At 48.8% G+C, this 22,298-nt stretch overlaps 1 protein-coding gene across 6 annotated transcripts in view; it reads left to right on the top strand.

Annotated features, from left to right (window-relative positions):
- Window positions 1–21,414, top strand: part of shmt1 (serine hydroxymethyltransferase 1 (soluble)) — an 87,826-nt gene extending 66,412 nt beyond the window's left edge. For all 6 annotated transcript variants that reach the window (XM_070901312.1, XM_070901314.1, XM_070901313.1 and 3 more), the window contains 7 exons: window positions 1,281–1,362; window positions 2,906–3,118; window positions 12,853–12,969; window positions 14,423–14,545; window positions 16,249–16,365; window positions 19,113–19,223; window positions 20,416–21,414. In XM_070901312.1, the coding sequence (XP_070757413.1) occupies window positions 1,281–1,362; window positions 2,906–3,118; window positions 12,853–12,969; window positions 14,423–14,545; window positions 16,249–16,365; window positions 19,113–19,223; window positions 20,416–20,588 (936 nt within the window). In that variant the 3' untranslated portion in view covers window positions 20,589–21,414. The remainder of the gene's footprint in view (window positions 1–1,280; window positions 1,363–2,905; window positions 3,119–12,852; window positions 12,970–14,422; window positions 14,546–16,248; window positions 16,366–19,112; window positions 19,224–20,415) is intronic.
- The last annotated feature ends 884 nt before the right edge of the window (window positions 21,415–22,298 follow it).

The raw sequence follows: 22,298 nt of genomic DNA, 5'->3' as shown, positions 1-22,298 counted from the left end.
CCAGGCTGTAACGAGGACTAATCATCCTGTAGCTGTTGGATGGAGTCCTGGGAACCCAAACAATAAAGCTTATGTATGGATCAGTATTGCCGAGTGTGAGGGGAAAGCTGATATGGGGCCAGGGTACTTTGCTTGCCCACTGTCATTGTTTTTTGAGTTCCAAGTGATGCCTGTTATGTCTATTCCAGCTACATGGTCTGTATTTATCCCTCAAGCAACACCTATAGACAGATGATCGAGTCATTATCACATTGATGCCTGTGCGCACATTGGCTGCCTATATTACAACAATGACTACACTTCGAAAGCTACTTCATTGGCTTTGGGCCGTCCTGAGGTCGTGACAGGCGATATATAAATGCAAGTTCTTTCTTTTGCTTGCTACTTGGGAGGAGATCCTACATTGGGTTGGACCAAAGTCATTGGATTACATTATATCAGATATACAGCACAGAAACAGGCCATTCAGTCCAACCAGTCCATGCCGGCGTTTATGCTCCACTCGAGCCTCCTCCCGTCTTTCCTCATCTAAATCTATCAGCATAACCCTCTATTCCATTCTCCCCCATGTGCTTGTCCAGCCTCCCCTTAAATGCATCGATACTGTTCGTTTCAACCCCTCCCTGTGGTAGCGAGTTCCACACTCTCACCACTCTCTGGGTAAAGAAGTTTCTTCTGAATTCCCCATTGGATTTCTTGGTGACTATCTTATATTGATGGCCTCTAGTTATGCTCTTCCCACAAGTGGAAACATTCTCTCTGTATCCACTCTATCAAAACTTTTCATAACTTTAAAGACCTCTATTAGGTCACCCCTCAAGAGAAAAGAGCCCCAGCCGGTTCATCCTTTCCTGATATGTATACCCTCGCATTTCTGATATCATCCTTGTAAATCTCTGCACCCTCACCAGTGCCTCTGCATCCTTTCTATAATATGGTGACCAGACCTGTGTGCAGTACTCCAAGTGTAGTCTAACCAAGGTTCGGTACAATATCCTTCTTTCCCCACCTTCTGTCGGGCTTGTCCACCACTTGAAGGAGTAATCTGTAGTTACGGTGCCAACCGCAAAATCCAGGCCAATACGCCGTGTGTCTCTGACTATATCTGACCCACTTGAGATTTCTGGCTACACTCTTCAGATTTCCTCTGTGCTTTTTATAGCATAAATATAAACGTGTACTTTTATAAAGGTGTTTACAATCCCCCTGCAGAGAACACGCAGGGTAATTTTCTCCTCATGTTATCACACACCAGGTAACTGGCTGTTCACTCTCTTTAGGTAAATCCTGTAACTGGTTTTATTGACTATGACCAGCTGGCAGAGAACGCTCGTCTCTTCCACCCGAAGCTTATCATCGCAGGTGAGTACCGGTGACCGAGAGTCCGCAATCAGCTGTAGGCAAGGTCATCGGCTCCATAGTGAGGTCCCAACCACAGCTAGGTCAGGTCGCTAATAACCATGTGTCCAATGTTGTATGCACCAATATATCTCATTTAAAGGGAGATTGTTACCATTTTGTGAGGTGCACATAGATGATCCCGTACAATAAATGCTCTCTCAGATAAACTTGCGGGGTTAAATAATGCAAAAGAAGCACTTAATTGAAATGAAGATGCAATTTGGTAGAGAAGGCTGAGGGGTGACCTAATGGAAATTATGAAAGGTTTTGATAGAGTGGATACTGAGAGAATGTTTCCACTTGTGGGGAAGGCCATCAATATAAGATAGTCACCAAGAAATCCAATAGGGAATTCAGAAGAAACTTCTTTACCCAGAGAGTGGTGAGAATGTGGAACTCGCTACCACAGGGAGTGGTTGAAGCGAATAGTATCGATGCATTTAAGGGAAGGCTAGACAAACATATGAGGGAGAAGGGAATAGAGGGTTATGCTGATAGATTTAGATGTGGAAAGATGGGAGGAGGCTCGAGTGGAACATAAACAGCGGCATGGACTGGTTGGGCCGAATGGCCTGTTTCTGTGTCGTACATCCTATGTAAAAGATTCTCGCCAGGTAGTTCTGAATGAAATACTGTAGAATCACGGCTATCTGCCGCTGCCTTTCACCATGTAACATCTTGCGGGATCATGTAGGGACTTGGGTGCAGCTTCCTTCATGGCAAAGTTGACCAGATTGAAGTCCGCAGCAAATATAAGAAAGACAACAGGCCAATCAACCCCTGAGGGTGAGAGAGAGAGGGAACGAGAGGGTGAGAGAGAGAGGGAACGAGAGGGTAAGAGAGAGAGGGTAAGAGAGAGAGGGTGAGGGAGAGAGGGAACGAGAGGGTGAGAGAGAGAGAGAGAGAGAGAGAGGGAACGAGAGGGAACGAGAGGGAACGAGAGGGCGAGAGGGTGAGAGGGTGAGAGGGAACGAGAGGGTGAGAGAGAGAGAGGGAATGAGAGGGTGAGAGAGAGAGAGAGAGGGAATGAGAGGGTGAGAGAGAGAGAGAGAGGGAACGAGAGGGTGAGAGAGAGAGAGAGAGGGAACGAGAGGGTGAGGGTGAGTGAGAACGAGACAGACAGCGTTCCCTGGAAGAAGTTTTGATTCGAACCCACCCTTGGTCAAGGAGTTAGGTTTTAAGATGGGACTTTAGAGGAGGAGAGAGCGAGCGAGGTGGAGAGGTTTAGAGTGGGAATTCCAGAGCTTAGGGACTAGGCAGCTGATGGCACTTTAACATTCGTGACTCCAAACAAGACTCTCAAATAAAATGGACGGTGAGCCAAAGCAGGAGCTGGGTTTTAAGGAGGAGGAGAAGGGCGGAGAGGTTTAGGGCGGGACTCCCAGAGCTCAGGGCCCCCCCCCCCCACCCCGGGCAGCTGAAGGTGTATTGGGGAAGGTAGGGGGAAGAGTCTCCATTCACAGCAGCTTCCCGATCAGCTCACCTGCACTGTTGGTGTCCCCAGGTGTTAGTTGCTACTCCCGTAACCTGGATTACGCCAGGATGCGGCAGATTGCGGACGAGAACGGCGCCTACCTGATGGCGGACATGGCACACATCAGTGGCCTGGTGGCAGCCGGGATGGTGTCCTCTCCCTTCGGGCACAGCGACGTGGTCTCCACGACAACCCACAAGACTCTCCGTGGCTGCAGGGCCGGTATGATCTTCTACAGAAAAGGTGAGGAAAAGCCCCTTTGTCCAAAGTGTCACGGAGCCCCCGCCTCCCGAGTAACGCACTAATGCTGAGGTTGTCATTTGTTAGGCACCACATTGGCAATCGTGGTTATCGCCAGGAGTGCCGTGGTCAGCAGAGCACGGGCCAGCCCACACTGCGATATGTGCGCGCACTAGGCCCGTGCAGCAGAGCTGGTCTCCAGTCGTCCTGGTTAACCCTTGCCACTGGACCAAGACCTAGTTCTGTCAAACCCGTGTGGTGGCTGGTGTGCAACGGCCACCCCACGTTAAAAAAATCCACGCACAGGCATCTTCCACCCTTCAGGATGTAGTTCGGGATCTGGAATATCAGGTCCCTCATTGAAACACCTGTGAACTCATCCCTTTTTGGTGTGGAAGCAAGTTATCCTCAATAGGAGGGACTGCCTAATACTATAATACCATCTTTTAACACTGTCACTTCAAACTGCCCTCCCCAAACTGGGTCTTTGCAAACCAACCTCTAAATATATTTATCTTATTCATTCAATGGGATGTGGGCATCGCTGGCATTGCCCATCACTAATTGCCCTTGAGAAGGTGGTGGTGAGCCGCCTTCTTGAACCGCTGCAGTCGGTGTGGTGAAGGTGCTCCCACAGTGCTGTTAGGGAGGGAGTTCCAGGATTGTGACCCAGCGACGATGAAGGAACGGCCGATATATTTCCAAGTCAGGGTGGTGTGTGACTGGGAGGGGAACGTGGAGGTGGTGGTGTTCCCATGCGCCTGCTGCCCTTGTCCTTCGAGGTGGTAGAGGTCGCGGGTTTGGGAAGTGCTGCTGAAGAAGTCTTGGCAAAGCATCTTATAGCTGGTACACATTGCAGCCACGGTGCGCTGGTGGTGGAGGGAGTGAATGTTGAAGGTGGCGGATCATAGAATTATAGAAACTTACGACGCAGAAGGAGCTCATTTGGCCCATCGTGTCCATGCCGATCGAAAAAGAGTTACCCAGCCTAATCCCACCTTCCAGCACTAGGTCCATAGCCCTGTAGGTCACGGCTCTTTAAGTGCACACCCAAGTACTTTTTAAATGTGATGAGGGTTTTTGCCTCTACCACCCTTTCAGGCAGTGCGGATGTGGAGCCAAAGAAGTGGGCTGCTTTGTCCTGGCTGGTGTCGAGCTTCTTGAATGTTATTGGAGCTCCACTCACCCAGGCAAGTGGAGAGTATTTCATCAGATAAAGTGGCCCGAGAGTCCGGAGGAGCCACAGGACCAGGAGTTTCAGGCCCAGATAAAGGGCCCGGGAGTGGGAGGAGCAGGAGCGGGAGTTCCAGGCCCAGATAAAGGACCCGGGAGTGGGAGGAGCGGGAGCGGGAGTTCCAGGCCCAGATAAAGGGCCCGAGAGTCGGGAGGAGCGGGAGCGGGAGTTCCAGGCCCAGATAAAGGGCCCGAGAGTCGGGAGGAGCGGGAGCGGGAGTTCCAGGCCCAGATAAAGGGCCCGAGAGTCGGGAGGAGCGGGAGCGGGAGGAACCAGCTGGTGCAGGGACAAAAAGTTAAAAAAAAATCAAAATCGAAGTGTGACATCTCAGCCAAGAGGGTAAGTGATTGGCTGGTGGATTGGTGAGTATTTTTCTTTTTCTATTTTTCTTTTCGGTAGGAAACCTTTGGCATTGCTGTAAGTAGGAACTGCAAGTAAATATATGTGATCTTTATTATCTAAGGCGAGCTAGATAATTAAATTGGCTGTTTGCTGAGTAGCGGCTGGGTGTGTTGTGCTAAGGTTTAGAGTTTAGTTCTACTCGATAGTTGCGAGTGTAACTCGAGGGATGGCAGGGCAGCTCAGTCCCGTGGATTGCACATCCTGTGGCATGTGGGACGTCCTGAACGCCTCGCGCAGCCGGGACGACCTCATGTGCAGGAGGTGTCTCCAGCTGCACCAACTCGAGCTCCGCGTTTGGGAGCCTGAGCGGCGGCTGGAGTCACTGCGGTGCATCCGCGAGACTGAGAGCTACGTGGATAGACGCGGCCACCTCACAGCTTAAGAGTGTGTAGGCAGAGAGGGAATGGGTGACCGCTGGACAGAAGAGGAGGATTAGACAGGTAATGCAGGAGTCCCCTGAGTCCACCTTGCTCTCCAACCGGTATTCTGTTCTGAGTACCGGTGGGGGCAATGGTGGCTCTGGGGGCACCACGGGTGACTCAGCTGCACGGGGCGGGGGGTGGAGAGAGAAGAATGGAAGCGCTATAATGGTAGGGGATTCAATAGTAAGGGGAGCAGACGGGCATTTCTGCGGCCGCAGACATGACTCCAGGATGGTATGTTGCCTCCCTGGTGCCAGAGTCAAGGATGTCACTGAGCGGATGCAGAGCATTCTGGGGGGGAGACGGTGAATAGCTAGAGGTCGTGGTCCACATCGGTACCAATGACATCGATAGGAAGAGGGATGAGGGAGCTAGGAGAGAGATTAAAAAGCAGGACCTCAAAGGTAGTAATCTCCGGATTGCTCCCAATGCCACGAGCTAGTGAGTACAGAGATAGGAGGATAGAGCAGATGAATATGTGGCTGGAGAGATGGTGCAGGCGGGAGCGCTTTAGTTTCCTGAGGCATTGGGACCGCTTCTGGGGGAGGTGGGACCTGTACAAGCCGGACGGGTTGCACCTCAACGGAGCCGGGCCCAATATCCTCGTGGGGGGCGGGGGGGGGGTTTGCTAGTGCTGTGGGGGAGGGTTTAAACTAGCTTGGCAGGGGGATGGGAACCTGAAAATAGATTCAGTAGGGAGAAGAGTAAAGCTGGAATTAGAAAGCAAAAATAAAGAAAGTGAGTTTGAAGGAAAGAGGAAACAAGCAGGAAAAAAGGATTTAAAAAAAAACAAACAAAGACACTTTGTCTAAATGCACGTAGAATTTGCAATAAAATAGATGAGTTGACGGCACAAATTGAGACAAATGGGTATGATCTGATAGCCATTACAGAGGCATGGTTGCAAGGTGACCAGGACTGAGAATTAATTATTTAGGGGTACTTGACAATCCAGACAGAAAGGATAAGGAGGTGGGGTAGCTCTATTCATAAACGATGGAATCACTGCAATAGTAAGAAACAATATTGGCTCAAATGATAAGGGTGTTGAAACAGTTTGGGTGGAGATGAGGAACAATAAGAGGAAAAAGTCACTGGTGGGCGTAGTTTATAGGCCCTCTAACCGTAGCAACTCTGTTGGTCGGAGCATAAACCAGGAAATAGTGGGGACTTGTAAAAAGGGAACAGCAATAATCATGGGTGATTTTAACCTCCATATTGATTGGACAAATCAAATTGGTCAGGGTAGCCTTGAGGAGGAGTTCATAGAATGCATAAGAGATGGGTTCCTTGAGCAATATATAACGGAACCAACCAGGGGGCAGGCTATCTTCGATCTGGTCCTGTGTAATGAGACAGGATTAATAAACAATCTCCTAGTAAAGGATCCCCTCGGAATGAGTGATCATAGCATGATTGAATTTCAAATTCGGATGGAGGGTGAGAAAGTTGGATCTCTAACCAGCGTACTAAGCTTAAATAAAGGAGACTATGAAGGTATGAGGGCAGAGTTGGGTAAAGTGGACTGGGAAAATAGATTAAAGTGCAGGACGGTTGATGAACAGTGGTGTACATTTAAGGAGATATTTTACAACTCTCAAGAAAAATATATTCCAGTGAGGAGGAAAGGGTGTAAGAGAAAAGATAGCTATCCGTGGCTAACTAAAGAAATAAAGGATGGCATCCAATTAAAAACAAGGGCATACAAAGTGGCCAAAACTAGTGGGAGGACAGAAGACTGGGAAGCTTTTAAAAGCCAGCAAAGAATGACTAAAAAAATAATTAAGGAAGGGAAGATAGACTATGAAAGTAAACTAGCATGAAATATAAAAACAGATAGCAAGAGTTTCTATAGGTATATAAAAAGGAAAAGAGTGGCTAAAGTAAATGTTGGTCCCTTAGAGGATGAGACCAGGGAATTAGTCATGGGGAACATGGAAATGGCAGAAACTCTGAACAAATATTTTGTATCAGTCTTTATTGTAGAGGACACTAACAATATTCCGACAGTGGATAGTCAAGGGGCTATGGGGGGGGGGGGAACTTAACACAATCACAATCACGAAGAAGGTGATACTCAGTAAGATAATGGGACTAAAAGCAGATAAATCCCCTGGACCTGATGGCTTGCATCCTAGGCTCTTAAGAGAAGTAGCGGCAGGGATTGTGGATGCATCGGTTGTAATTTACCAAAATTCCCTGGATTCTGGGGAGGTCCCAGCAGGTTGGAAAACTGCAAATGTAATGCCCCTATTTAAAAAAAAAGGAGGCAGACAAAAAGCAGGAAATTATAGACCAGTTAGCTTAACATCTGTGGTTGGGAAAATGTTGGAGTCTATTATTAAAGAAGCAGTAGCAGGACATTTGGAAAGGCAAAATTCGGTCAGGCAGAGTCGGCATGGATTTATGAAAGGGAAGTCATGTTTGACAAATTTGCTGGAGTTCTTTGAGGATGTAACGAACAGGGTGGATAAAGGGGAACCAGTGGATGTGGTGTATTTGGACTTCCAGAAGGCATTTGACAAAGTGCCACATAAAAGGTTACCGCACAAGATAAAAATTCACGGGGTTGGGGGTAATATATTAGCATGGATAGAGGATTGGCTAACTAACAGAGAACAGAGAGTCGGGATAAATGGTTAATTCTCCGGTTAGCAACCAGTAACTAGTGGGGTGCCGCAGGGATCAGCGCTGGGACCCCAACTATTTACAATCTATATTAACGACTTGGAAGAAGGGACTGAGTGTAATGTAGCCAAGTTTGCTGACGATACAAAGATGGGAGGAAAAGCAATGTGTGAGGAGGACACAAAAAATCTGTAAAAGGACATAGACAGGCTAAGTGAGTGGGCAGAAATTTGGCAGATGGAGTATAATGTCGGAAAATGTGAGGTCATGCACTTTGGCAGAAAAAAAATCAAAGAGCAAGTTATTATTTAAATGGAGAAAGATTGCAAAGTGCTGCAGTACAGCGGGACCTGGGGGTTCTTGTGCATGAAACGCAAAAGGATAGTATGCAGGTACAGCAAGTGATCAGGAAGGCCAATGGTATCTTGGCCTTTATTGCAAAGGGGATGGAGTATAAAAGCGGGGAAGTCTTGCTACAGCTATATAAGGTATTGGTGAGGCCACAGCTGGAATACTGCATGCAGTTTTGGTTTCTATATTTACGAAAGGATATACTTGCTTTGGAGGCAGTTCAGAGAAGGTTCACTAGGTTGATTCTGGGGATGAGGGTTGACTTATGAGGAAAGGTTGAGTAGGTTGGGCCTCTACTCATTGGAATTCAGAAGAATGAGAGGTGATCTTATCGAAACGTATAATGAGGGGGCTTGACAAGGTGGATGCAGAGAGGATGTTTCCACTGATGGGGGAGACTAGAACTACAGGGCATGATCTTAGAATAAGGGGCCGCCCATTTAAAACAGAGATGAGGAGAAATTTCTTCTCTCAGAGGATTGTAAATCTGTGGAATTCGCTGCCTCAGAGAACTGTAGAAGCTGGGATATTGAATAAATTTAAGACAGAAATAGACAGTTTCTTAAACGATAAAGGGATAAGGGGTTATGGGGAGCAGGCAGGGAAGTGAAGCTGAGTTCATGATGAGATCAGCCATGATCTTATTAAATGGTGGAGCAGGCTCGAGGGGCCATAAGGCCTACTCCTGCTCCAATTTCTTATGTTCTTATGTACTCCTGACTTGTGCCTTGTACATTGGAGGAGAAATTACAATGAATTTCAGCTCCTTCCACTCCAAGGTAATATACGGCTGGATCTTCTGGCAATTTGGGAGAGATGCTATGGAGTGCTTGGCACCTGAGAAACTATATCCCACCAGAGTCAACACCTTAAGAGGGAGAGGTGAAGAACACAAAGTCATAATGAATGCAGTGTTTGAGAATGGGGAATTCATAAGAAATAGGAGCAGGAGTTGGCCATTTGGCCCCTCGAGCCTGCTCCGCCATTCAATAAGATCATGGCTGATCTGATCTTGGCCTCAGATCCACTTCCCTCCCCACTCCCCATAACCCTCGACTCCCTTATCTTCCAAAAATCTGTCTATCTCCACCTTGAATATATTCAACGACCCAGCCTCCACAGCTCTCTGGGACAGAGAATTCCAAAGATTCACGACCCTCTGAGACAGAAATTCCGTTTTAAATGGGCGGTCTCTTATTCTGAAACTATGCCCCCTAGTTCTAGATTCCCCCATGAGGGGAAACATCCTCTCTGCATCTACCCTGTCAAGCCCCCTCAGAATCTTATACGTTTCAATAAGATCACCTCTCAGTCTTCTAAACCCCAGTGAGTATAGGCTCAACCTGATCAACCTTTCTTTATAAGACAATCCCTTCATCTCAGGAATCAACCTCGTGAACCTTCTCTGAACTGCCTCCAATGCAAGTATATCCCTCCTTAAATAAGGAGACCAAAACTGCACACAGTACTCTAGGTGTGGCCTCACCAGTACCCTGTATAGTAGTCGCAGGACTTCTCTGCTTTTATACTCTATCCCCCTTGCAATAAAGGCCAACATTCCATTTACCTTCCTGATTGGTTCGTACGATGTGCGTGTCTGTTCCTCTTTCTCTCCCTGACTTGTGCGAATCTCTGTTACGTCAAGAAGGCGGCCAAGCGTCACCACCCTCTCCAGGGGCACTGAAGGATGGATGATAAATGCCCACTGTGCCAGCGACGCCCACCTCTTAAAACTGAACTTTAAAACAGAAAAAACTGTGTTAAAAAGACAAGCCTGAAGGCTCTGTGCCTCAATGCGAGGAGTATTCGTAATAAGGTGGATGAATTAACTGCACAGACAGCAATTAATGAATATGATATGATTGGCATCACGGAGACATGGCTCCAGGGTGACCAAGGCTGGGAACTCAACATCCAGGGGTATTCAACATTCAGGAAGGATAGACAGAAAGGAAAAGGAGGTGGGGTAGCGTTGCTGGTTAAAGAGGAAACTAATGCAATAGTAAGGAGGGACATTAGCTTGGATGATGTGGAATCGGTATGGGTGGAGCTACGGAATACCAAAGGGCAGAAAACGTTAGTGAGAGTTGTGTACAGACCATCAAACAGTAGTAGTGAGGTTGGGGACACCATCAAACAAGAAATTAGGGATGCGTGCAATAAAGGTACAACAGTTATCATGGGCGACTTTAATCTACATATAGATTGGGCTAACATAACTGGTAGCAATACGGTGGAGGAGGATTTCCTGGAATGTATTAGGGATGGTTTTCTAGACCAATATGTCGAGGAGCCAACTAGAGGGCTGGCCATCCTAGACTGGGTGATGTGTAATGAGAAAGGACTAATTAGCAATCTTCTTGTGTGAGGCCCCTTGGGGAAGAGTGACCATAATATGGTAGAATTCTTTATTAAGATGGAGAGTGACACAGTTAATTCAGAGACTGGGGTCCTGAACTTAAGGAAAGGTAACTTCGATGGTATGAGACTTGAATTGGCTAGAATAGACTGGGAAATGATATTTAAAGGGTTGACAGTGGATAGGCAATGGCAAGCATTTAAAGATCACATGGATGAACTTCAACAATTGTACATCCCTGCCTGGAGTAAAAATAAAACTGGGAAGGTGGCTCAACCGTGGCTAACAAGAGAAATTAAGAATAGTGTTAAATCAAAGGAAGAGGCATATAAATTGGCCAGAAAAAGCAGCAGAGGAGGACAAAGGGTTTAATTAGGAGCGGGGAAATAGAGTATGAGAGGAAGCTTGCCGGGAACATAAAAACTGACTGCAAAAGCTTCTATAGATATGTGAAGAGAAAAAGATTAGTGAAGACAAATGTAGGCCCCTTGCAGTCAGATTCAGGTGAATTTATAATGGGGAACAAAGAAATGGCAGACCAGTTGAACAAATACATTTTGGTTTTGTCTTCACGAAGGAAGACGCAAATAACCTTCCGGATATACTAGGGGACCGAGGGTCTAGTGAGCAGCAGGAACTGAAGGAAATCCTTATTAGGCGGGAAATTGTGTTAGCGAAATTGATGGGATTGAAGGCCGATAAATCCTTGGGGTCTGATAGTCTGCATCCCAGAGTACTTAAGGAAATGGCCCTGGAAATAGTGGATGCATTGGTGATCATTTTCCAACAGTCTTATCGACTCTGGATCAGTTCCTATGAACTGAAAGGTAGCGAATGTAACACCACTTTTTTAAAAAAGGAGGGAGAGAGAAAACGGGTAATTATAGACCGGTTAGCCTGACATCAGTAGTGGGGAAAATGTTGGAATCAATTATTAAAGATGAAATAGCAGCACATTTGGAAAGCAGTGACAGGATCGGTCCAAGTCAGCATGGATTTATGAAGGGGAAATCATGCTTGACAAATCTTCTGGAATTTTTTGAAGATGTAACTAGTAGAGGACAAGGGAGAACCAGTGGATATGGTGTATTTGGACTTTCAAAAGGCTTTTGACAAGGTCCCACACAAGAGATTGGTGTGCAAAATTAAAGCACATGGTATTGGTGGTAATGTACTGACGTGGATAGAGAACTGGTTGGCAGACAGGAAGCAGAGAATCGGGATAAAAGGGTCCTTTTCAGAATGGCAGGCAGTGACTAGTGGGGTGCCGCAGGGCTCAGTGCTGGGACCCCAGCTATTTACAAAAAACATTAATGATTTAGATAAAGGAATTGAGTGTAATATCTCCAAGTTTGCAGATGACACTAAGCTGGGTGGCGGTGTGAGCTGTGAGGAGGACGCTAAGAGGCTGCAGGGTGATTTAGACAGGTTAGGTGAGTAGGCAAATGCATGGCAGATGCAATATAATGTGGATAAATGTGAGGTTATCCACTTTGGGGGCAAAAACACGAAGGCAGAATATTATCTGAATGGCGGCAGATTAGGAACAAGGGAGGTGCAAAGAGACCTGGGTGTCATGGTTCATTAGTCGCTGAAAGTTGGCATGCAGGTACAGCAGGCGGTAAAGAAGGCAAATGGCATGTTGGCCTTCATAGCTAGGGGATTTGAGTATAGGAGCAGGGAGGTCTTACTGCAGTTGTACAGGGCCTTGGTGACGCCTCACCTGGAATATTGTGTTCAGTTTTGGTCTCCTAATCTGAGGAAGGACATTCTTGCTATTGAGGGAGTGCAGCGAAGATTCACCAGACTGATTCCCGGGATGGCAGGACTGACATATGAGGAGAGACTGGATCGACTGGGCCTGTATTCACTGGATTTTTGAAGGATGAGAGGGGATCTCATAGAAACATATAAAATTCTGACGGGACTGGACAGGTTAGATGCAGGAAGAATGTTCCCGATGTTGGGGAAGTCCAGAACCAGAGGACACAGTCTAAGGATAAGGGGTAAGCCATTTAGGACTGAGATGAGGAGAAACATCTTCACTCGGAGAGTTGTTAACCTGTGGAATTCCCTGCCGCAGAGAGTTGTTGATGCCAGTTCACTGGATATATTCAAGAGGGAGTTGGATATGGCCCTTACGGCTAAAGGGATCAAGGGGTATGGAGAGAAAGCAGGAGTGGGGTACTGAGGGAATGATCAGCCATGATCATATTGAATGGCGGTGCAGGCTCGAAGGGCCGAATGGCCCACTCCTGCACCTATTTTCTATGTTTCTATGTCTCCTTGAAACACGCCGATTTAAACGCTCCCGCGTGCTTGTGCTTTGCTAACTCTGCAGGGGTCCGCAGCATCGATCCGAAGACGGGCAAGGAGGTCATGTACAACCTGGAGACCCCCATCAACCAGGCGGTCTTCCCGGGGCTGCAGGGTGGGCCCCACAATCACGCCATCGCAGGTAACGCTCGCGGCTCCTGTGGATTCACCGCGTCTCGCCGGGGAGGAAGCAGTTCTACAGACCACGCTATCCTGCTCGATGGGATGTCAGAATCTCTGTGGGGGCAGTGGTGCACGAGTGATGGAGCGGGGGGCGGTGTTCAGGGGGGAGTAATTGGCTTAAATCCAGAACATCAGGGGCAATTTTAACCGAAGCTGCCCGTCGGGGAACTTGACAGAATTGCTGGTTTTACAAACCCGCCCGATCTCGTACTCCCTTAAAGTCAACGGAGATTAATATTGGGCGGGGTGGAGGGGGAAGAGGTAAAACCGGTGTTCCACTCGTTCCCATCCCTTTCCCCAACCGACGGGTTCGATGAAAATCAGCCCCCCGATCGTGCTTTTTATTTCAAACAATCAAAAAAAAAATATTTTTTTAATACATAAAATGGCCGCCTTGTCTTTAGCAGTGAATTAGCAGGCGGCTCACAGGAGACTCTGACCCTGCTGGGTCCTCAAGCCCACCTCTCCTCTGTCCTTCTCCCAGGGCAGCCTCACGTTAGGTGACGCCTTTTATGTTGGCCTGTGTTCGAGCCATAGAATCTTTGGGTAAAGTGAGGAGATAACACACCAGGAGAAATTGGGGTACGTCAGTGGAAATCTTTAGCACCAATCGTGGGGTAGTACCAGGGGCAGTCTAGTGTGGAACCAACGTTCTAATCGTTCGTTGGCCGGGTTGACGGTGCAGTTATCTAATGAAAGATAGAAAGAACTTGCATTTGCAATCAGTTCGGCAAACATGTAAATTGATGATCATAGCCGATTTATTTATTGATACTGTTTTTTGTGAACTGAATGTGTTAAACAAGGGAGTGCCACACGGTCGGAGGTGCCGTCTTTCAGGTGAGACATTAAACCGAGGCCCTGTCTTCCCTCTTGGGTGCACGTGAAAGATCCCATGGCACTATTTTGAAGATGAGCAGGGGAGTTATCCCCGACGTCTTGGCCAATATTTATCCCTCAATCAACATCACTAAAAAATTATCTCATTGCTGTTTGTGGGAGCTTGCTGTGCGCAAATTGGCTGCCGCGTTTCCTACATTACAACGGTGACTACACTCCAAAAGTACTTCATTGGCTGTAAATCACTTTGAGACATCCCAAGGTCGTAGAATTATGCTATAGTAATGCAATTTTGTTTTTCATCTGCTCTCTTTCTTTCCTTGTTTCTGTCTTTCTCTCTCTCTTTCTCTCTCTCTCTTTCTCTCTTTCTCTTTCTCTCTCTTTCTCTCTTTCTCTCTCTTCAGTTAGCGTTACAGCAATTCCCCTAATTAGGCTGACGTTAGCAGGGTTTATATTTGGTCTGGGCTGATCTGATTGGGGCTGTACTCTGGGTGAATCACTGTACTCATGCTGGAACTCGCTGTCCTTGTGCTGTCTGTACTGAAATGTCCCTCATGTGTCTGTCTGGGCAGGAGTTGCTGTCGCGCTCAAACAGGCAATGACTCCGGAGTTCAAGGCCTACCAGAAGCAGACACTGGCTAACTGCAAGGTTCTGTCCACAGCCCTGGTGAACCTGGGATACAAGATCGTCACCGGTGAGCATGCTGGGAGCAGTGTGGGCAGATGATCCTGAGGCAGAGGCTCCGCCTCCTTAGATGGAATCAAACACGTCCGTGTTGTAAACTTGACCAATTTGGCAAATCTATTTAAACTTGTGTCTCAAGTTTTACTAAATGTAGAATTTATGTAAAACACTTGCCGTGAGCTTAGTTCTAAACAAGGATTTGGAATAATATGTAACACGGGCAAATTGCGGATTTAAAGTTCGATTCAAGTCACCAAAGTGGTTAATTTTCCCACCAAAACACGTGCGGCAAATACCATTCGAGAAAGCTTAACTCCCTCGACCTTCCCTTCTATGCTTCAAATGTGCTGTTCCCCCCCTCTCCTGCTCACGTTTCTTCACACCATTTCCCACTCGTACCTCAGCGGCCCAGACCTCAAAACTGTGGAACTCCTCATCTCCCTTCATCTTCTCTGCCTCCTGATATCTTTTAAAACCCAGCAATTGGTGTCAACAAACCACCGACCGATCTCTTCCATCTTTCCTCCTATTGTCTCGGGGCTGGATTTTTGTTTCCTTGCCGCCTCTGTTTCCGCCCCGGGGGTAGGGTAATGGCGGCGGAAAGTGTTTCCGGGAAGAGCCAACACCCCACCGGGCGACATTTGGTGCCAGGTAGCGTCCCGCAGTGCCCCCTAGTGGGACCGCCTGTGAAAGCGGGCGGTCCGAGCTGTACTGGTCACCGTGAGGGAAGGAATGTCTACCTCAGGTAATGGGGATGTGGCATCCGTATAGTATTGGGAATGTTTTTGGTGTTTTTTTTCAGATTTTTGTTTCACAGAAACTTCTCTTGGAGGGCCCTCCAAGGCCAGCTGTTTAGCTCGGGATTTTCAGTTACTCAGCTGGCCGAGCGCCCTACAAGAGGTGTGGAATGTCTCCTTTCGTGCCCCGGCCCACACTCGGGGCATGCTGCTGAATTTTGCGGCTGGAGACGCAAACCATTTCCCGGCGCAAAATTTACCGCCCTGCTCGGGTTATCGCCGCAACAGAGGCTTGACCGAATTCCCCCCCCCCCACCACCCCGCCCCCCACCGAGGACTTTGATGCTCATCTAGGCTTCGGAATGTTTTTTAAAAAAACTCAAGCCCTCGTTCACTAATTTCCAAAAATACACACGGCTTTCTCCCAGTCACCTCTCCAGCCAGGTCCCGTAGAGGTAAGTCTCCTTGCTGTGAGCCATACTCAATTTATTTCCGTTTCTATTTCAGTCGGGCGACTTGAACCTTTAAAGAATGTGAGGGTCAAATATAATCTGGGTGGGAATGGGTCAGGGTGAGGTCCTGCTTATCCGAGTTAATGAGCAACAAAAACATATATTTCTATAGCGCCTTTCACGTAATAAAACATCTCAAGGCGCTTCAAAAAAAAGCTCTGCTCCCTCGACCTTCCCTTCTACGCACCAAATGATGCTGTTCCCACCCACTCCTGCTCGCGTTTCCTCACGCCATCTCCCACTCGTACCTCGATTCACCTGAATACAGCCCTTCATAATCACAAAGCCTTCTAACGGGTCACCCATCCCAACTCTACCGGCTTCTCCAGCCTCCCTCCATCACATCCCTGTCGCTGGGCACCCTGTGCCTTCTCCCACTCGGTTTGAATGGCGCTGTGTTGGAGCGCTCGACGCTGCACTGGGTGTGAAACTGTTGCGTGTTCTGCTTTGTCCACCTTGTACAGGCGGCTCGGACAATCATCTCATCCTGATGGATCTACGCAACCAAGGCACGGACGGGGGCCGAGCTGAGAAAGTTCTGGAGCAGTGCGCCATTGCTTGCAACAAGAACACCTGTCCAGGTATACAACAATGACTTGCATTTATATAGAGCCTTTTAACCATCGAGTAAAACCTCCCATGGCGCTTCACAGGAAGGTGTTTTCACCGAGTGGACACCGAGCCCACAAAAGGAGATATTTGGGCAGGTGAACAACAGCTTGGTCAGAGAGGTGGGTTTTAAGGAGTGACATAAGAGTGGGGGAGAGGTTTAAGGAGGGAATTTCAGAGCTTGGGGCCCAAGCAGCTGAAGGCACGGCCGCCAATGGTAGAGCGATGGAAATCAGAGATTGCGCAAGAGGTCAGAATCGGAAGAGCACAGAAATCTCGGAGGGTTGTGGGGCTGGAGGAGGCTACAGAGATAGGGAGGGGTGAGGCCGTGGAGGGATTTGAAAACGAGGATGAGAATTTTAAAATCGAGGCGTGGTTGGTCCAGGAGCCAATGTAGGTCAGCGAGCGCGGGTTGATGGGTGAGCGGGACTTAGTGTGAGTTAGGATTGCTACCCATTCCGAAAGGAGAATCCTAACCCACACTGACTGTTTCTTGTTTGTTTTTTTTTATATAAAGGTTATTTCATTCAGGTCTCATTACGTTAACCTGTGATGGGACTGGGTCCTTTAGACAGCAACTGCACGATAAAGTTTCATTAGTTGAGTTGAAGAGGTTATAGGCAGGTGCCTGGAGGAAAGGAGGAAATTGCATTAATTTAGCATCCTCAGGATGTGCCAAAGTGCTTTACGGCCAACGATGACCAGATAATCTACTTTTTAGTGATGTTGATTGAGGGATAAATATTGGCCCAGGTCAACCGGGTTAACTCCTGCTCTTCGAAATAGTGCCGTGGGATCTTTTATGTCCCCCTGAGAGAGCAGACGGGGCCTCGGTTTAACGTCTCATCCGAAAGACGGCAACTCGACAGTGTAGCGCTCCCTCAGCACTGCACTGGGAGTGTCAGCCTGGATTTCTGTGCTCAAGTCACTGGAGTGGGTCTTGAACCCACAACCTTCTGACTCAGAGGCAAGAGAGAGTGTTGCCATGGCCATCACCTCTGTCAGTTTACTGCAATAAGCAGCAGTCAGGACCTTATCGAGGTGCTGCACCACCAGACCAGTGACAGACCGGAGGACAGACCAGTGACAGACCAGAGGACAGACCAGTGACAGACCAGAGGACAGACCAGAGGACAGACCAGAGACAGACCGGAGGACAGACCGGAGGACAGACCGGAGGACAGACCAGTGACAGACCGGAGGACAGACCAGTGACAGACCGGAGGACAGACCAGTGACAGACCGGAGGACAGACCAGTGACAGACCGGAGGACAGACCGGAGGACAGACCAGTGACAGACCGGAGGACAGACCGGAGGACAGACCGGAGGACAGACCAGTGACAGACCAGTGACAGACCGGAGGACAGACCGGAGGACAGACCAGTGACAGACCGGAGGACAGACCAGTGACAGACCGGAGGACAGACCAGTGACAGACCGGAGGACAGACCGGAGGACAGACCAGTGACAGACCGGAGGACAGACCGGAGGACAGACCAGTGACAGACCGGAGGACAGACCGGAGGACAGACCGGAGGACAGACCAGTGACAGACCGGAGGACAGACCAGTGACAGACCAGTGACAGACCGGAGGACAGACCGGAGGACAGACCGGAGGACAGACCAGTGACGGACCGGAGGACAGACCGGAGGACAGAGTGGCTGATTTAAAAGAACAGGTTTTATAGTTTATGATCTAACATTGCAGACAGAATATTTACCGTGTTAAATGTAAACATTGTGAGAAAGTACAGTCAATAATCTACCTATAAAAGAGAAAATATAACTGCTGTACCATTTCACAATTATGCAAAATAAGTCAGCACTGGTATTGCAATAAATAATTCACAAATTTGGAAAGTCAGGTGTGAAAACATTTGGGTTATCAGTACATGTAGCACATACCAATATACCAATAATTAGAACAATTAAGAATTATAGCTAGAGATTTTGTCTAAAATAATATATGTAATTGCCATCAGATAGGTGCTAGATCATATAAAAAATTCTAATTTGGCTTGTTGAAAGATTTTATGCATTTAAAACTGTAACATATACAGTGCAAACAAGGAAAGCAAAAGTCACTCGTGCAAAAAAATCACTATCTCGTGCAGGGTGGCGGTCCAATCTTACCCCCAGAACCAACGTCCTAGCACTAAGCTGCTCTTTAGAGTAAACTCTGAGTGAGCAGACTACTACCCGCCTTCAGGTCAAAGTGCAGCTGTGTGTGTGTGTGACCCCGGCATGTCAGCTAATTCAGGGGTTCAAGATGATTAAAGGATTTGATTGGGTGGCTAGAGAGAAACTATTTCCTCTGGGGGGGGGGGGGGGGGGTCCAGAACCAGGGGCGTAACCTCAAAGTTAGAGCCAGGCCGTTCAGGGATGATGTCAGGGGAAATCTGGAACTCTCTTCCCCCAAAAAGCTGTTGAGGTTGGGAGTCAATTGAAAATGTTCAAAACTGAGATCGATAGATTTTTGTTCGGCGAGGGTATTAAGGGTTACGGAACCAAGAGCGTGTAGGTGGAGTTAAGATACAGATCAGTCGTGATTTAATTGAATGGCGGAACAGGCTCGAGGGGCTGAATGTCCTCCTCCTGTCGCTATAACCACAACAAAAAGAAACAAACACTTGGGTGTAAGTTTGTCTCGGGCAGTGGAAAGACGTGAAGCGATGGAGTGGGAGCAAGGCGACGTTAACCTCTTGTTGTCCCACAGGTGACAAGAGCGCCTTACGGCCCAGCGGCCTACGCCTGGGGACCCCGGCCCTCACCTCCCGAGGGTTCCGGGAGGAGGATTTCCAGACCGTTGCGGCTTTTATTCACCGAGGTAAGGTTGCTTCTCGCTGACCGGGAGTGTTGAAGCCGGCGCGGTGCTAGCGAGGCGGGGCCGGGATTCCCGCGGTGTTGCCGGCGCGGTTCGTGGCGCTTTCATCAGCGGCGGAGGGTGAACGCTGCACCGGGTGTGACACTGAGTCACAAAGAACAGTGCGCTCCGCTGCTCCAGGCTGCTTCTGTGCTGTCGTCCCAGCTGGGTCAGGGGGTCAATCATAGCTGGGTCAGGGGGCCAATCATAGCTGGGTCAGGGGGCCAATCATAGCTGAGTCGGGGGTCAATCATAGCTGGGTCGGGGGTCAATCCAAGTTGGGTCAGGGGGTCAATCATAGCTGGGTCATGGGTCAGGGGGTCAATCCCGGCTGGGTCAGGGGGTCAATCCCGGCTGGGTCAGGGGGTCAATCCCGGCTGGGTCAGGAGGTCAATCCCGGCTGGGTCAGGAGGTCAATCCCGGCTGGGTCAGGGGTTAATCCCAGTTGGGTCAGGTGTCAATCCCAGCTAGAGTATGGTTTAAGGGTCGATCCCAGCTGGAGCAGGGGTCGAGGGTCAATCCCAGCTGGAGCAGGGGTCAGGGGTCAATCTCAGTTGGAGCAGATGTGGATCCCAGCTGTAGGAGGGGTCGATCCCACCTGGAGCAGGGGTCAGGGGGTCGATCCCACCTGGAGCAGGGGTCAGGGGGTCGATCCCACCTGGAGCAGGGGTCAGGGGGTCGATCCCACCTGGAGCAGGGGTCAGGGGGTCGATCCCACCTGGAGCAGGGGTCAGGGGGTCGATCCCACCTGGAGCAGGGGTCAGGGGGTCGATCCCACCTGGAGCAGGGGTCAGGGGGTCGATCCCACCTGGAGCAAGGGTCAGGGGGTCGATCCCACCTGGAGCAGGGGTCAGTGGGTTGATCCCACCTGGAGCAGGGGTCGGGGTCGATCCCAGTTGGAGCAGGGGTCAGGGGTCGATCCCAGCTGGAGCAGAGGTCGGGGTCAAAGGGTCGATCACAGCTGGAGCAGGGGTCGGGGGTCGATCCCAGTTGGAGCAGGGGTCAGGGGGCCGATCCCAGTTGGAGCAGGGGTCGGGTACCTGTATGACCTGAGGCCTCAGGTGCTGATGCTGCCCGCGTATTGCTCTGAGATCCATTAGCGTGAAACTGAATCCATTTCCGAGTGCTGAAATCCAGGGGGTTTTTGCCTCTGCAGGGATCGAGATAACACTGGAGATTCAGAGGGACGTCGGAGTAAAGGCCCCTCTCAAGGAGTTCAAAGAGAAGATGCTGAATGACAAGGACTACCAGAACAAGATAACACAACTGAAGGGGGAAGTGGAAACATTTGCGTCAAAGTTCCCAATCCCCGGATTGCCTGTCCTTTAACGGGACGGAGCACGTGCGGTGCTGCAGACTCTAACGGTTGTAGCTAAGATGTAGGACCTGTTTTGTGCCAGATATCCACGGATGAAGCTTCTCCAGCTCCCCGCCACCCCCCCACCTTTTTTCCAAAGTGCTCAAAAATAATAAATCACAAGCTGGGCCAATGGTGACTGAGTCCAATTTCTTTCTTAATACGTGGGATTCCAGGATATTTCCCACGACAATGGAAATCCAATGGCCTGGCCTATAATTCTCGAGTTGTCTCCTGCCCTCTGTGGTCTGGACCGCTGACTCTCAGTCGACTGATAAAATCAAATTGCCTTTCAATACTTGGCATTTTGGGGGATTTTTTACCAATTTGTACGTTTGGCTTTTTCCATGAAAACCAAACAGTCTCCATAATCGTCAGTGGTGCTGATGGTGATTTCCCCTGTGTAAGTGCATGTGAGCCCAGTTAATGTGCCTTATTTACAACAGCAACAACAATTCTGGCCTCTTGAGTATCCCCAATTTTCATCTCTCCATCTAACCCTAACCATTGGTGGCCGTGCCTCCAGCTGCCTGAGCCCCAAGCTCTGGAATTCCCTCTCTAAACCTCTCGGCCCCTCCTCCGTTAAGACGTTCCTTAAAACCCACCTCTTTGGTCACCTGCCCTAATATCTCCCCCTGTGGCTCGGTGTCAAATTTTTGTTTGATTCCGTTCCTGTGAAGCACCTTGGGACGTTTTACTACATTAAAGGTGCTATACAAATGCAAGTTGTTGTTGTTGATGCACCATTCAAGTGAATGTGATCCCAGTTAACGTTCCTTATTAAAAGATCTAATCAGCTCCGCAGTGCTCATCGTCATCATTCGCGTTCAGTGTTTTCTGGAGGAATCTGAACACACATTTTGACTCCTGAAATGGAAAGAGCAGGGGATTCACTTACTAAAGTGACATCACTTTCCCTCAACCATTTAACGCTTTCTGAAAATTTAACCTAGCCTTTCTCCCTCTATTCTCTTGCCCCCTCCCTCCCCACTTCCTGCTTGATTGGCACCCCATCCACCACTTCCACACTCACTCCCTCCACCACCGGCGCACCGTGGCTGCAGTGTGTACCATCTACAAGATGCACTGCAGCAACCCGCCAAAGATTCTTTGGCAGCACCTCCCAAACCCGCGAACATAAGAACATAACATAAGAATTAGGAACAGGAGTAGGCCATCTAGCCCCTCGCGCCTGCTCCGCCATTCAACAAGATCATGGCTGATCTGGCCGTGGACTCAGCTCCACTTACCCGCCCGCTCCCCGTAACCCTTAATTCCCTTATTGGTTAAAAATCTATCTATCTGTGACTTGAATACATTCAATGAGCTAGCCTCAACTGCTTCCCTGGGCAGAGAATTCCACAGATTCACAACCCTCTGGGAGAAGAAATTCCTTCTCAACTCGGTTTTAAATTGGCTCCCCCGTATTTTGAGGCTGTGCCCCCAAGTTCTAGTCTCCCCGACCAGTGGAAACAACCTCTCTGCCTCTATCTTGTCTATCCCTTTCATTATTTTAAATGTTTCTATAAGATCACCCCTCATCCTTCTGAACTCCAACGAGTAAAGACCCAGTCTACTCAATCCATCATCATAAGGTAACCCCCTCATCTCCGGAATCAGCCTCGTGAATCGTCTCTGTACCCCCTCCAAAGCTAGTATATCCTTCCTTAAGTAAGGTGACC

The sequence above is a fragment of the Pristiophorus japonicus genome, chromosome 15 (genome assembly GCF_044704955.1).
Source record: "Pristiophorus japonicus isolate sPriJap1 chromosome 15, sPriJap1.hap1, whole genome shotgun sequence".
Taxonomy (NCBI): Eukaryota; Metazoa; Chordata; class Chondrichthyes; family Pristiophoridae; genus Pristiophorus; species Pristiophorus japonicus.
This window is presented reverse-complemented; position numbering and strand designations above follow the sequence as displayed.